The sequence below is a fragment of the Papio anubis genome, chromosome 18, assembly GCF_008728515.1.
Source record: "Papio anubis isolate 15944 chromosome 18, Panubis1.0, whole genome shotgun sequence".
NCBI lineage: Eukaryota > Metazoa > Chordata > Mammalia > Primates > Cercopithecidae > Papio > Papio anubis.
In genome coordinates, this window is record NC_044993.1 from 61,316,066 (window position 1) to 61,331,971 (window position 15,906).

The following is a 15,906-nucleotide window of genomic DNA, read 5'->3' on the forward strand; positions in this document are numbered from 1 at the left end:
GTGCAGTGGCGTGATCTAGGCTCATTGCAACCTCTGTCTCCTGGGTTCAAGCAGTTCTCCTACCTCAGCCTCCCGAGTAGCTGGGGTTACAGACACCAGCCACCAGGCCCTCCTAATTTTTTTGTATTATTTATTTACTTGTTTATGTGTTTATTTTTCAGACAGAGTCTCGCTTTGTTGCTTAGACTAGAGTGCAGTGGCATGATCTTGGCTCACTGCAACCTCCACCTCCCGAATTCAAGTGATTCTCCTGTCTCAGCCTCCCAGGTGGCTGGGACTACAGGCACCTGCCATCACGCCCATCTTATTTTTGTATTTTTTCGTATGAGGCTTCACCATATTGGCCAGGCTGGTCTCGAACTCTTGACCTTGTGATCCACCCATCTTGGCCTCCCAAAGTGCTGTGATTACAGGTGTGAGCCACCACGCCTGGCCATTTTTAAAAATATTTTTAGTAGAGACAGGGTTTCACCATGTTGGCCAGGCTGGTCTCGAACTCCTGACCTCAAGTGATCCACCCATCTTGGCCTCCCAAAGTGCTGGGATTACAGGCATGAGCCACCATCCCTGGCCATAAACGTTATTTTTAAAAGACATAACTTCTGTCATCTGGATATTTCTATAGGCCTCAGGATGTTTTCTTCAGTCTCCTTTGTCTTTTCTCAAAGTCATTCACTTCATCTTCCTTCTCTCATTTTCTTCCCTAGTAGTTCTTTGTACTAGTTAAGACAAAAGTGTTAATAATATATTATAAATATGAAGTATCCTTTCAGAGATTCTGTATGTCACATACACTTTCTATTTGTTGATTATATACAGAATAATAGTATACATTTAATATGATAATTCTACATGATGGTATAATAATATACTTAATATATTACTGTTCACAGAATAAAATGCTGGAGACCCCAGGTTACCTAATGGAAGTCCTCGGCCCCCTAATGTCTTTTTCCCTTCCCTGCAGGTGTCAAAGTCGTGTTCTCTGGCCACTACCACAGGAATGCCGGGGGCACCTACCAGAACCTTGACATGGTGGTATCATCTGCCATCGGATGCCAGCTTGGCAGAGACCCCCATGGGCTCCGAGTCGTGGTGGTCACTGCCGAGAAAATTGTTCACCGATACTACAGTCTAGATGAGCTGAGTGAGAAAGGAATAGAAGGCGATCTCATGGATTTGATCAAGAAAAAATGACGGTCCTTCCTGTTCCTGTTCACTTTTCACTTGCACTATTTTTTTTTTAATTTTGCCAGAAACAGCAGCTGCACACAACCCCTTGCTGAAATATAAAAATAGCCCAGGCAGGTTTGTGAATTTATGTCCTTTTGCATAAATCAGAGAGCTGGGGCCCTGTCCTAAATTTTACTCAAAATAGAACTGCGATTCCTTTAAAATGGAGCGAGAGATCCTGGAAATCAGTTTTTAAAATATTAGGCTATCTCTGCATGGCTGTTTGAATAAATTCTCCTAATGCTGTTTCTCAACTCCACTTTTGAATTGTATTGTTTTCTGGTTAGCATATGAACAAAGTCTGCCTATCAACCTCAATTCCAATCTGATATCCAAGTATGATCTTTGATAATTCCTTAAACAAACTACACCTGATTGTATTAAATTGTGGTCATGATTCCCAAAATGCGAGGCACAACAAAGTTCATCTCCTTTCCTTCCCAGCAGAATGAACAGCTGTCTCCCTTGTTGCAAGAGCCATGCACACTTATTTTGACAAGGAGCCAAGTAGCCACCATTTACTCTTAAATTCTGAGACTTCTGTTATTGCTGATGATAGAAACAGAATACAGTTGATACAGCTCGGAGCCTAAATTTGCCTTCCCGGGTGCCTAGAAAAGTCACCTTTGCACATAAATTGACCATTTATGAAAATCTCTTCGAAGAGACTGAAACCGAAGCTCTAAAATGCCACTTCTCCAGCCGCTGGGCAGCACATTTTGAGTTTGTTCACATCCACATTCTGTCTGTGTAGTCACTCCGCAGATGGGTGGTCTCTGGGGATCAGAATGCCCCGCCGCTCATGAGACTCTTCATTGTGTCCACTTCGACAGAAAAAGTGGGAATGTATGCAGAGCTCTCAAAAGAAACAAAGCAGAAATTCTGGTGAGGCCAAAACGGTGCCTTAAGCCACATCCTCTGAATTGGCCCTAACCTGAATTAAATGCACTAAGGCAAAATCCCTTGACAAAAACGCGTAAGTTATTTCCAATCAGCATTGTTCTGATGTAACCTGTTTCACGGCATCTTCTCGGCAGCTCGTGACCACTGCTCAGTTTTCTCTTCTACGGCCATTGTTCTGGTGGACAGGTAACCTAGGTACTCCAAATCCTGGCAGGAAAAATGCACAGCATTAGGAAGCAACACTCAGTAATCCTAAAATGACTTCCAAAGCTGGTTACACATGAACTGCCAAGTCTATTAAATTAAAAGACTTTCTCGTTACAAAGTTTTAGTCAACATAGCAAAACCATGGGAAATTAAATGGAAAGATAATTAAATATGTAAATTCATAAGGAACAAAAGACGAGAAGTTAATTATACGATAGGTTGGTGACACCATAGTTCGTTGTTATGTGCCACAAGAAAATTAAAATTTTTAAAAACTAAAGTGCTCTTCTTTTAGTGTTTTGCTGCAATCTTGTTTTGTATTTGTTTCTTTACAACAGGTGTAGGTATAAGAGGTCAAGAAAAGGAGTTCGGTAAAGGGCATAGCTAATAACAACCACACATTGGGCTGGGCGCAGTGGCTCACACCTGTAATCCCAGCACTTTGGGAGGCTGAGACGGGTGGATCACCTGAGATCAGGAGTTTGAGACCAGTCTGGACAACATGGTGAAACTCCATCTCTACTGAAAATACAAAAATTAGCCAGGCATGCTGGTGCACACCTGTAAGCCCGCCTACTCAGAAGGCTGAGGCAGGAGATCACTGGAACCCAGGAGGCAGAGGTTGCGGTGAGCCAAGATCATGCCACCGCACTCCAGCCTGGGTGACAGAGCAAGACTCTGTCTCAAAAAAGAAAACACACACACACACACACACACACACACACACACACACTGAGACTTGAGATGTGGTGACACTTGGATCATAAACAGAGGGCTTCAATTCCAGGATGGGGGTTTCTCCAGGGGGAAATGAAAAGGAGCTCTCATTGTGGTCTTACACTTGCAAAATGCTCTGAAATGTGGCACATGGGTTTGCAGAAGGATAATGGAGATAATTGAAAGTAATGAAAATGAAACTTACCAAATCTCCTTCCCCCAAAACCTAAAAGAACTGATTTAAAAGTACCCCAAGAATATGCAAAGAAAAGGGAATCACATCAACAGATGATTGGATAAAGAACATGTGGTATGTATACACAATGGAATACTATTCAGCCATTAAAAAGAATGAAACCATGTCCTTTGCAGCAACCTGGGTGGAACTGGAGGCCGTTATCATAAGTGAAATAACTTAGAAGTGGGAAGTCAAATAGCTCATGTTCTCACTCATAAATGGGAGCTAAATAAAGTGTACCCATGAACAAAGAGTGTGGAATAGACATTGGAGACTCAGAAGGGTGGGAGGAGGGTAAGGGATGAGAAATTATCCAATGGGTACAATGTACACTTTTCTGCTGTTGGTTGCAGGAGAAGCCCAGACTTCACCACTTCGCAATATATCCGTGTAACAAAACTGCACTTGTACGCCTTATATTTATACAAATTTAATTTTTTAAAAAGGAAGAGAGAATCATATTAAATTTTCACCACTTTTTAAGTAAGTAAACAGCGGTATTTCCCAGTGGCAGGAGGTTCAGAAAGATGTAAGGAAATGTTTTTGTAGATAAGCATCTATCATTCTGATAGGTCATGACTAGTGTGTTCACTTGCCGTTCCTTTGCCTTTAAAAAAAAGAGAATGATGTTAAAAAAAATAAGTGCCTTATACTGTGAAAAATGATAAAAGGACTTCCTGATTCAAAGTGCTGTGGTTTTGAATGTTTGTTATGTGTTTTAAGTGCTTTGGCTCAGAAAGGTGGGGGTCGCGTGGCCAAGGTCTCCCAACTCATCTTGGTGGAGAAGGAATGGATGTAGATGGCCCAAGGCTTGAGTCCATGCTCCGTAACACTGTCCTGTCTTGGAAAATGTTTCTCAGCGGCGAAAGGTTGCACCAGCTCAGCCAGTGGCAACACACTGAGTACTGTAATCAGCACCTTGGACAGCGTTAGCTCGAGGCCCCGGGAATTTCCTCCCAGCTCTGCAAAGCCTAAACCATACCCTGATTGCACCAGGTTCAGCGGGCAGAAGCTTGTCCAAAGGGCAGATGGTTCCAGGGGGAGGATTTTTACTGGGGGATTTAGAAACTGAGCTGAACCATCATGAGTGACGGGACACAGCCCTGTCTGCAGCAGTAACTGTCCACAGCTCTAGCTGCTCCATGTCTGGAGTTATCACCCCAGGGTGTAGGAAACCATCAGCTGTCTCAAGGCAAGGAATGTCATCTAATGCTCCCCTTTCCGATTAATCACTTTAATTGGAGGAAAAAACAAAAACACAAGGGCATGTTACAGGGGGAAGATTTTTTGAAGTGATCTCAAATTGGATTGCAAAGGCTCAAGTGACTTTGGGAGTGGGGCTGGGAAGATGATCATTTACTTATTACAATAAATAATTTTATCTCACATCTTCAGTCATGTTTCTCCTAAGACCGGGAAGAATGGGGAAAAAATCTAGTAAGCATTATGGGACTCGCAACAGAACATTTTATCCTATTTTGTGATTTTCAGAATTAAGAGACTGTTGGTCATTTGCAGAGTTACAAGGCAAGCACTGGTTTAAACTTGAATAAGACAGGGACCATTGACCTTATATACCTGTAAACAACACTGCAGTGTATATAACTGTAGAAAGAGTATATACATAGTAGTTTGGTATTATAGTCTGTATTCCAATGCAGAATCTTTTGAGAAAAGGTTGCCAAAACATCATTTGCATTTACTTGAACTCTTTTTTTTTTTCAGACAGGGTCTTGCTCTATCACCCAGGCTGCAGCCTTGAACGCTTGGGTTCAGCCAACCCTTCCACCTCAGCCTCCCAAATTAGGTGGGACTATAGGCTCGTGTCACCACATCTAATTTTTTGTTTTTGTATTTGTAGAGATGGAGGTCTTGCTCTGTTACTCAGGCTTGTCTTGAACTCCTGGTCCCAAGCAGTCCTTCCACCTTGGCCTCCCAAAGTGTTGGGATTACAGGCGTTGGCCACTACACCCAGCCTTACTTGAACTCTTAATACTTTTTCCTCAAGTAGTGCCTAAAACGGTTTTGTGCAGTCACAAAAGTAGGTAGCAATATTATATTGAGCTGGGGAAAAAGAATATTTAAGAGTAAATTGCCAAGGCAAGTTCTATTAAAAGCTTTCTGTAATAGACGTCAGGAATTTTTTATTCAGGTAACCTCAACAGTTTTGATTGCACATGTAACAGATAGTACTTGTAATACCGATTTTTATAACTTCATAAAATACTCCCAAGCCATGGGGGAGCTCTTATGTATTTTTTAGTGAGTATACACACACACACATATAGTAAAAGTGGAGGATTCTTTTCTTGGAATAATGATTTCTAGCATTTATCTAGAAAAGATTCTGCTGACTAAATTTTCTTTTTCCTCCGGTGGATTTTTAAACATCAGTGCATGCACATGAATACAGATTGGATTTTTCCTTTAGGTTTTATCTGTGTAAATGAAGTCGGTTAAATGTGAATAATCATGTTACCCTTCATTATTCTGGCAATTATGTTTGAGAAGTAGATTTCTTCACTAAAGGGGCTTCACAGCACACTTAGAATGAGTGAGCCACTGTGCCTTTCTAGAAATGCTTCTTGTCATCATTTTGAGATCCACTCAAACGCTCACCCCTAAAAGTGGCCTTCCTCCTTGAAATTGTTTGGCTGTGTGTCCCCACCCAAATCTCCTCTCGAATTGTAATCCCCATAATCCCCCTGTGTCAAGGGATGGACCTGGTGGGAGGTAATTGGATCACGGAGGCAGTTTCTCCCATGCTATTCTTGTGATAGTGAGTTCTCACGAAACTGATGGTTTCATGTTTGACAGTTCCTCCTTCACACTCTTTCTCTCCTGTTGCCGGGTAAGACATGCCTGCTTCCCCTTCCACCAGGATTGTAAGTTTCCTGAGGCCTCCCCAGCCATGCAGAACTGTGAGTCTATTAAATCTCTTTTCTTTATAAATTACCCAGTCTCAGGCAGTTCTTCATAGCGGTGTAAAAGTGGGCTAATACACTGCTCCACCCTATCTAAGGTTACACTGCTTGTCCCAGCATTGCTTTCTCATTCCCTTGCTTTTTTTCTTTTTTTTTTTTTTTTTCCCGTAGCACATCACTGAGAAATGTCCTTGCTTAATTATCTCGAAGTGTAAACCACCACACACACCCACCAGAATGCAAGCTCCAGACAGCAGGGACCATGTCTGTCCCATTTGCCGCTCTATCCCCAGCATCTGGAACTATGCCTAAGGGCATAGAGTTGCTGCTCAAAGAATACTCGGCAGTGGATGGTGAGTAAAGCTATATAGCTATGGCGATCACATAGTAATCTATACTGATTATCACTATGAACACCCAATTGATAGGGGAGGAAGAAAGGGAAGGAGGTGATATTCCTAAGCCTGGTAGTAGTCCTTGTGGGATTGTCCTCAAAGTGAAGTATTGTCAGCAGCTCCACCAATAACTAGCAGCATCATTGTCATCTTTAGTTCAGTACTCTCAGTGAAGAAATAGGAGGTGATAACAAAAATATTCTCCACTTGTAGTAATTCTAAGCTTAGTTCACTGAACAAATACTGTACAGTAACCAAAGCAGGGAGCCAGACAAGGGAGTGACCCTAGACTGAAGGTTCTATGTGAATATAAAAGAGATGGCTTGAAATACAGGCATGAAACTCAGGAAATACTGAAAACTGCATCATGGGAGCGCAGCCCAGGGACATGGTGGGAATGAATAAGATTCGTGGGAAAATCTAGCAGCACTGCAAGATACCTAAGGACAGAACCTTAAAATAGATGATTAGGCAAAAGATGGAAGTTGCAGAAGGAGTAAAGGGGAATCTGAAAACTCCAGGCTTGTGCACCCTGAACAAAAAAGGAATTGGCTCCACCTGGAGTTCAGTGGTTTAAGCCCCTACAGTCCAAACTTCGTAGAGTGAAGACATGCAAGGAACTCAAAACCTTGGTGAGTCTCCCCTCCCCTCCATATTGGTCTGAGGGCAAACCACAATTGCAAAGCAGCACACCAGAGGTCAATAAAGTTCTTCTCAAAATTCACTTTTTTGGTTTTGACATGGGGTCTCACTCTGTTGCCCAGGGTGGGGTGCAGTGGCACAATCTCAGCACATGACAGTCTCCACTTCCCAGGTTCAAGCAATCCTCCTGCCTCAGCCTCCCAAGTAGCTGGGACCAAAGGCATGTGCCACCACACCCAGCTAATTTTTGTTCTTTTGGTAGATGGAGTTTCGCCATGTTGCTCAGGCTGCCCTCAAACTGCTAGGCTCAAGTGACTCACCTGCCTCGACTTCCCAAAGTGCTAGTGTTAACAGGCGTGAACCACCAGGCCTGGCCTAAAATTCACTATGTATTAGACCAGAGATACCAGAGGAAGAAGCCCAGGTCACTGGGGAGTGAGGAGTCCTAGCAGGGAGACAGCCAGGGATGGGAAGCATCTGATTTGTATATCGGCTTGCTTACCCCCAAAGCATGCATGAGCAGGACAGGCAGGGCAACACAAGCTTAAAGAATTGAAGCAAGATTTGAATCACTGCCCAGAGGAAGCAACAGAAAGCTTACCGTTGGAGTCTGGTCAAGTTAATTGCCTGCAAGAGCCTCAACATTCTTTAGAAGAATATAACTGAATCCAGTTCTTCACAATATAATATTCACCTTGCCCAGGATACAACCCAAAATTGCTTGACATACAACAAAACAACAAAAGCAACAACAGAAAAAAGAAAACACATTACTCTCAAAGGAAAAGACAGTCCATCCTAAGATGCCCCAGATGTTGGAATTTTCACTCCAGGAGAATAGAGCAGCTACTATAACAAAGCTTTATAAAGTAAAGGAAAATATACCTAATATGAATGAAAAGAAAGGATATCTCCTAGAACATATAAAAAATCAAATGAAAATTTCAGAATTGAAAAATATAATATCTAAAATTTTAAAACTTACTGGATGGGCTTAATAGCAGAATGGAGGAGAGAGAAAAGAGTCAGGAAGCATGAAGACAGATCAATAGAAAGTATTCACTCTAAGATACAAAGACAAAAAGGATTCTATTAAGCAAAGCTTCAGGACCCTATATGAAAAGTCTAACGTACAGGTGACGAGTACCAGAAAGGAAAGAAAGAATGGGCCACAAAAAAAGGTTTGGAAAAATGATAGCCAACAATGTCTCATATTTTGTGAAATTTAAAAAAATTAAATTCTGTATGCTCAACAAACACAGAAAACATGAGTCACGAAGCAAAATATTACTAAATTGGACTCTATAAAGATTTTGCTTTTCAGTGATATTGGAAAATGGGAGGCAAGCCTGGAAGAATAAATTGCAGCACATTTATCAGATAAAGGGCTTGTATCCAAAAGTATGTAAAGAACTGCAGCCTGGGCAACATAGCCATATCTCCAACTCCTGACCTCAAGTGATCTGCCCGCCTTGGCTTCCCAAAGTGTTGGGATTACAGGCGAGAGCCACTGCGCCCAGCTGAACCCTTCTTTTTAGAGACCAGAATGGAGGGAAGGGAAAGGGCGATGAGGCTAGGGCGGTGGATAGAGACATAGGATAATGTATTCAATCCATTGTTTGATAGGCACATGTCCATTTCCTGCTAATTCCTCTCTCAGAGGCACTCTGTGCTGTGTTTCATTGTGAAGCAGGTGAGGCTTTTTGGATTTATGCACAGTTAGCCTTGGTCATGTCAGGAAAGAGCCACCATCTATATACAACGGGTGACATCTGCCTTTTGTGGAATCCCTGCCTCTGGGCAGACCATATGGATGTGTTCTAGGCACTGAAGGAGAGTAGATCCAGGATGTAGCCTATTACCATGATATGTGAAAGTCTTTCCTTGGTCTTCCAAGCTGTCCTTTCAAGCTTCCACAAAACAGCTAATGATTTCATCTCATAATATTTTTGAAATACTCTGGATTTGCTCTCTTAAAAAGCTACCACGGAGGCCAGGTGCAGTGGCTCAAGCCTGTAATCCCAGCACTTTGGGAGGCCGAGGCGGGCGGATCACTTGAGTTTGGGAGTTTGAGATCAGCCTGGCCAACATGGTGAAACCCTGTCTCTACCAAAAATAGAAAAATCTGCCAGGTGTGGTGGCATATGCCTGTAGTCCCAGCGACTCGGGAGGCTGAGGCAGGAGAATCACTTGAACCCGGGAGGCAGAGGTTGCAGTGAGCCGAGATCACGCCACAGCACTCTAGCCTGGGCAACAGAGTGAGTGAGACTCCATCTCAAAAAATAAAATAAAATAATAAGTAATTAATAAAAAGCTACCAAGGCAGGTTTTTGGCTCAGTGGTGCAGTAACTCACGCCTGTAATCCCAGCACTTTGGGATTCTGAGATGGGAGGATTGCTTGAGTCCAGGAGTTCAAGACAAGTCTAGGCAACATAATGAGACCACCCCTCCCATCTCTACAAATATAAAGCATTAGCTGGGCATGGTGACACCTATCTGTAGTCCCAGCTACTTGGGAGGCTGAGATGGGAGGATCGCTTGAGCCCAGGAGGTCGAGGCTGCAGTGAGCTGTGATCATACAACTGCACTCCAGCCTGGGTAACAAAGCAAGACCCTGTCTCTAAAAAAAAAAGGAAAAAAAAAAAAGGCTACCAAATGCAATATCACACACTTAAACCACATATTTTGGTGTGAAAAGCTATTAAAATGATACGGTATTGTATCTACCCTATAGGTCCAGGTTTTCCTGTTCTCTTATGTTGTCGTGGGATGAGATCCAACATGGTACCCTGAGGGCAGGAACAGTGTCTTCATAGGCACTGTGTCCTCATTGCCTGGCCTGGGACCTGGCCCTCCTTGTAAATGTGTGTTGCCTCCTTGTTGCTTCCTCTGTGCTGTGTTTCATTGTGAAGCAGATGAGGCTTTCTGGATTTAAGGCTTCCCTGCTCAGCAACCCAACACTGCGAACCTTCCCTCCAATTGTTCATCCATTCCAAAGACTTGTGGAGGAGGTACCACGCCCTGTGCCTGGTGCTGGTAAACAGAGAGCAGCCTTTGTCTCCTATGAGACAACTTAAACACTGATGTTTCCTGTGTCCCGGGCAGCCTTCTCTGCTCTCTGACGTTCCTGGGAAACCTGACGAGCACCAATCACAGTCATTACTGTGTATGTGATGACGGTTCCCACACAGAATGATTTTAAGACAAGATGAACTTCCGCTGACTGGACAGCATGATGGTGTCCCCAAAACAACTCACACACACCATTTCCAAACTTTAATTCATGTCTGTTCCCAAAGCACCTTCTCTTTCTTTTCTTTTCTTTTCTTTCTTTCAAGGCAGGATTTCCCTCTGTACCCCAGGGGGGAGTTCAGCAGCACGATCTGAGCTTACTGCAACCTCCGCCTCCCAGGCTCAAGCGATCCTCCTGCCTCAGCCTCCCCAAGTAGCTGGGACCACAGGCACCAGCCACCATGCCTGGTTAATTTCTGTATCTTTTAGTAGAGACGGGGTTTCTCTATGTTTCCCAGGCTGGTCTCGAATTCCCGAGCTCAAGCGATCCACCCACCTCAGCCTCCCAAAGTGCTGGGATTACAGGTGTGAGCCACCGCGCCTGTCTTGTATTTCCCTGTCTTGGCAAATAGCTACAGCCCCTACCCATGTGCCTTAAACCAGAAGGTCAGGTTCTGCCTCTATCCTGTGCCCCAGTGTCTCACAACTTTCAGTTGCTAAGGCCTCGGGACTCACCTTGGAGGAGCCGCCTCCCCAGGGCCTGCTTTCCTTAGGCCTTTTCCTGGTGATGTTCCTTAGAACAACTCCTGGCCCCCCACTCTGCCCAAACTTCTTTCAGGGCCCAGCTCCCGTCTCACCCACTCCCGGACTCCCCCAGCCGTACCTGAGCACCTCCCCCGGCACCGCCAGACAGGCAGCACAGTGCGGAAGTTTTCAATCCACGCCTCCAAGAGCTGCTCTTGCAGGGAGCAGGCAGGGCGCAGAGCGTCACCTCCAGGGCAGGGTGCGTCTCCTCAATTCCAAGATGCACCTTTTTTTCACATTTTACTGTTTCTGAAATCAAAACCCAGGCTCGCCATCGGTGGCCTCCTTAACATGGAGAAAATGCTAGAAAGACAGATACATTTAAAAATGGGCCAGGCGTGGTGGCTCACACCTGTAATCCCAGCACTTTGGGAGGCCAAGGCAGGTGGATCACTTGAGGTCAGGAGTTTGAGACCCGACTGGCCAACAAGGTGAAGCCCCATCTCTACTACAAATAGAAAACTTAGCCACGTGTGGTGGCGCATGCCTGTAGTCCCAGCTTCTCAGGAGGCTGAGGCAGAAGAATCGCTTGAAACCAGGAGGCAGAAGTTGCAGTGAGCCCAGATCATGCCATTGCACTCCAGTCTTGGCAACAAAGAGATACTCTGTCTCAAAAAAAAAAAAAAAGAAAAAGAAAAAGAAAAAAGAAAGAAAGACGGAGGAAGGAAGGAAAAAAGAAAGAGAAGGAAAGAAAAAAAGAAGAAAGAAAATGGAAGGAAGAAAGGAAGAGGGAGAAGGGTTAAAGGGACGGAGTTAGCCCACCTGGGTTCCAGTGCTGGCTCTCCTACTTACTCAATGACATTGCGGCCTTGGGCAGGTAGTGTCCTGTTTCTGGGACTCAGTTTCTTCATCTAGAAAGTGGGGACAATATAGTACCTTTCCCTTCAGGTTGACATGAACCTACTTGACACCTTAGCACTGATACGTGAACAAATCTTGGCGGAATATAACCAAATGCTTCTGCAATATCCATTGTGTTTGTGCAGAGGATTTGCATAATAGATAATCACGGCATTGATCATCTTCAAACATCACATGTTTGTTTCTCCAGCCTCATCCCCCAGCACAGAGCCCAGCCGTGCATCCACGAGGGGCCCATGGTCCCCCTCCTCATGTGCTGAGCCTCCCAGACTGGGTTCTTAAAACTAGATTTGGGCTGGCTTGGATGGCTGATGCCTGTAATTTCAGCACTTTGGGAGGCAGAGGCTGGTGGATATCACCTGAGGTCAGGAGTTCGAGACTAACCTGGCCAACATGGTGAACCCCATCTCTATTAAAAATACGAAAATTAGTGAAGCGTGGTGGCACATGCCTGTAATCCCAGATACTCGGGAGGCTGAGGCAGGAGAATCTCTTAAACCCAGGAGGCAGAGGTTGCAGTGAGCCAAGATTGCGCCACGGCACTCCAGCCCAGGCAACAGAGTGGGTGAGGCTGTCTCAAAAAAAAAAAACACTACATTTGATAGCAGAGCAGCAAACTTTTTATAATGCAGCCTCAAAAGAACAAAATAAACTTTCCCTCTTGTCTGTAATGGAGCAGACAACTGAGACATGGGCTACGTGGCCTGAGACTATTGTGATTACTTCCCATGTATGAACTCGCTGAGTGCTAAAAACAACCCTACTACCAAGGTAAGTATTTTTATTATTCCCATTTTTCAGATGAGAAAACTGAGACCTAAGACATTGAGGAACTTGCTCAAGGTCACGTAGTGTGTGAGTGTCAGAGTTGGGATTCACACCCGAGCATTGTGGTCCCCGCACCCGTGACCTCTCCACTCTACCAAGCCTCTAGCCTTCTGTGGCAGGGGGAGTTGGAATGACATATGTACTCCCTTACCGAAAAGGGATAAAGTGTGTTCACAAATAGGACCCCAGGCTTTCTTCTCTTAGACGCAGAATCAGGTCTGCTCCTCTTGGAATCAAACACTGGAATGTAAATTATTTTCAGCCGGGCACAGTGGCTCACGCCTGTAATCCTAGCACTTTGGCAGGTCAAGGTGGGTAGATCACTTGAGGTCTGGAGTTCGAGACCAGCCTGGTCAACATGGTGAAACCTCATCTCCACTAAAAATACAAAAATTAGCCAGGCGTGGTGGTGTGTGCCTGTAATTCCAGCTACTCGGGAGGCTGAGGCAGGAGAATTGCTTGAACCCCAGAGGCAGAGGTTGCAGTGAGCTGAGATTGTGCCATCGCACTCTAGCCTGGGCAACAGAGTGAGACTCCGTCTCCTCCTCAAAAAAAAAGTAAATTATTTTCATCCTCAAATTATGTCTCCACTGACATATGGAACCAAGTTTATTTATTTCATTATTCAGTTTAGTTAAGTATTTTTTTCTCTCTCTCTCTCCAAGGAGTTCCAGCAATAAAGTCGCACATTATCCAAAAGATCTCCAGCAGAGGGATTTCTGGGCCAACATTACTCACCTACGGAGCGTCCGCAGCTCCTAGCTTGGGTGAAAGGAAAGTTTCATTAGCTTTATTTACTTCTTCCGATCTAATTGGTCAGGAGAGTATAAATGCTGATGTCATGTCTAATTAGCGGTGGCCTCTGCCCTTCTGGTCACAGCACCGCGTCTGGCTTGTTTGTGTGGGTGGAGCAGTTTCACAGGGAGCGTCTTTATGAACTAGCTCTCCTATGGAGCTGTTCTAATTATCATTGAAGAAAACAAGCTTTTTGATGTTCTGTAGACAGTTCACCAACATCTCCCCAACAGGGCTGATCATTTTAACCCCCTTTCAGTACGTGATGGGCTTTTTCCACAGGTGATCACATCAGATCCTGGGGAACTAGAAACTGGGAACTCATCTCTGCTCCTCTCCGTCCTGGACGCCTTGCCGATCTTGGCGCCAGTCGAATCTGTCAAGGGCTCTAAAGCTAATGGTTTGTATTGGCATGGATTTTGCCAGGCGTCCGAAATTCAGATTAAACAACCAATGCGACCATCGTGTCCCTGGGTACCATTTATTGTCATGAAATCAAACCCAGCGTAAAGGAAAACAGTTCAATAACTAAAAGATTAGTGTGGATACAGATATTCATTGATACTAATAAATTTTACAGTATGTTTTGTTTAAAAGCAAAGAGGAGTGGGGGAATAATTTGAGTTCCCCTGTGGCAGGATTCCATTGAGTTATTGAGAGCTAAAGATTTTTCACAAAGTTAACTACAGACTGAAAATGTCAATTTGACAGCAACACTTTCTTCTTGGTTCACATCATTCAGTTCCAGAAAATCAGTAAGATAAAAGCCATGCACCACTGAGGGAGAGAGGAGGTGACCTCCAGGTTCTCTTTCTCTCTCACACACAGACACTCCTCAACCCCAGTGATCTCTGCTTTTCCATCCAAACACAGGACCAATCACCAGACTCCAGTTTGCTTCCAGGATTTTATATGGCACCCTGAGGACAGCTCATTCCACCATGTCCCCAACCCATATCATCCTTCCTCTCTATGCAGACTCTAGCTTAATCCCTCAATCCAGTCTTATGTTTTTTGTGGTTTTTTTTTTTTTTTTGACAGTCTCGTTCTGTCGCCCAGACTGGAGTGCAGTGCAGTGGTGTGGTCTCAGCTCACTGTAATCTCTGCCTCCCAAGCTCAAGTGATCCTCATGCCTCAGCCTCCCAAGTAGCTGAAACGACAGGTGTGTGCTACCACACCCAGCTAATTTTTCTTTTCTTTTCTTTTCTTTTTTTTTTTTTTGTATTTTTAGTAGAGACGGGGTTTCACCATGTTGGTTAGGCTGGTCTCGAACTCCTGGCCTGAAGTGATTCACCCGCCTCTGCCCTCCAGAGTGCTGGGGATTACAGGTGTGCATCACCATGCCAGCCCAGTCTTGTGTTCTTGTGCACCCACACAGAACACTTACTTTCCCCCTTTCTGCCTCTCCTTCTCTCAGTTTTCCTCTGAAGCCCCCAGAGCTCTAGTTTCTGTGAAACAAATCCCCCTGTATTCTCAGCCTCTCCTCTGAGTCCTGAGCCCCTCTCACTCCTCGTTTTACTTTGTCTGCGACTCCCTCTGAGTAGAAGCTGTTCCCTCCTCCATGTGCCACTTTCCTCGATGCCCATAAACCAGGTGGGGGCCTCCCAGTTCCCCAGCATGCCCTCCACTGCCTTTCACTCATTTCCTTTATGCGTTTTAGAGACAGGGTCTTGTTCTGTGGCCCAGGCTGGAGTGCTGTGCTCTGATAATAGCTCACCACAGCCTTGACTTCTGGGCTCAAGTGATCCTCCCGCCCAGTCTCCCAAGTACTTGTGATTACAGGTGTATACCACCACACCTGGCTAATTAAAAAAAACAAAAAAACAAAAAAACAAACAAAAAAAAAACGTAGAGATGGGGTAGGGAGCTATGTTTCCCAGGCTGGTCTTGAACTCTTGGGCTCAAGCAATCCTCTCGCCTCAGCCTCCCAAAGTGCTGGGATTTCAGGTGTGAGCCACTGTGCCCAGGCTTTACACTCATTTCTACATTCATTCAGCAAATTATCGGGTACCTACTCTGTGCCAGGGATATATCTAATGGCTCATTCTCATGGAAATCATCCACCGATTTCCTGGCGAAGACTCTTTTATAGAAGACTCTGGGACTTGATTAATAGTCTTTATGATCACCCAAATGTAACCTCCCTTCAGGGTGACTTAGTGTCTATGGGAACCACCCACCTGTGATGGACCCCTGTGCAGCACCCATTATGCTTTGTTTTTTCTTTTTTCTTTTTTGTTTTTTTGAGAGGCAGTCTCGCTCTGTCACCCAGGCTGGAGTGCAGTGGTGCAACGTCAGCTCACCACAACCTCTGCCTCTCAGATTGAAGTGGTTCTCCTGCCTCAG

The 15,906-nt window shown here is 44.7% G+C and overlaps 1 protein-coding gene across 2 annotated transcripts in view; it reads left to right on the plus strand.

Annotated features, from left to right (window-relative positions):
* CPPED1 (calcineurin like phosphoesterase domain containing 1) overlaps window positions 1-2,620 on the plus strand; it is a 136,102-nt gene extending 133,482 nt beyond the window's left edge. Inside the window, exon 4 of one of the 2 annotated variants that reach the window (XM_003916564.5) lies at window positions 968-2,620. In XM_003916564.5, the coding sequence (XP_003916613.1) occupies window positions 968-1,197 (230 nt within the window). In that variant the 3' untranslated portion in view covers window positions 1,198-2,620. The remainder of the gene's footprint in view (window positions 1-967) is intronic. The other variant, XM_021931770.2, reaches the window with a different exon arrangement.
* Window positions 2,621-15,906: the final 13,286 nt, after the last annotated feature.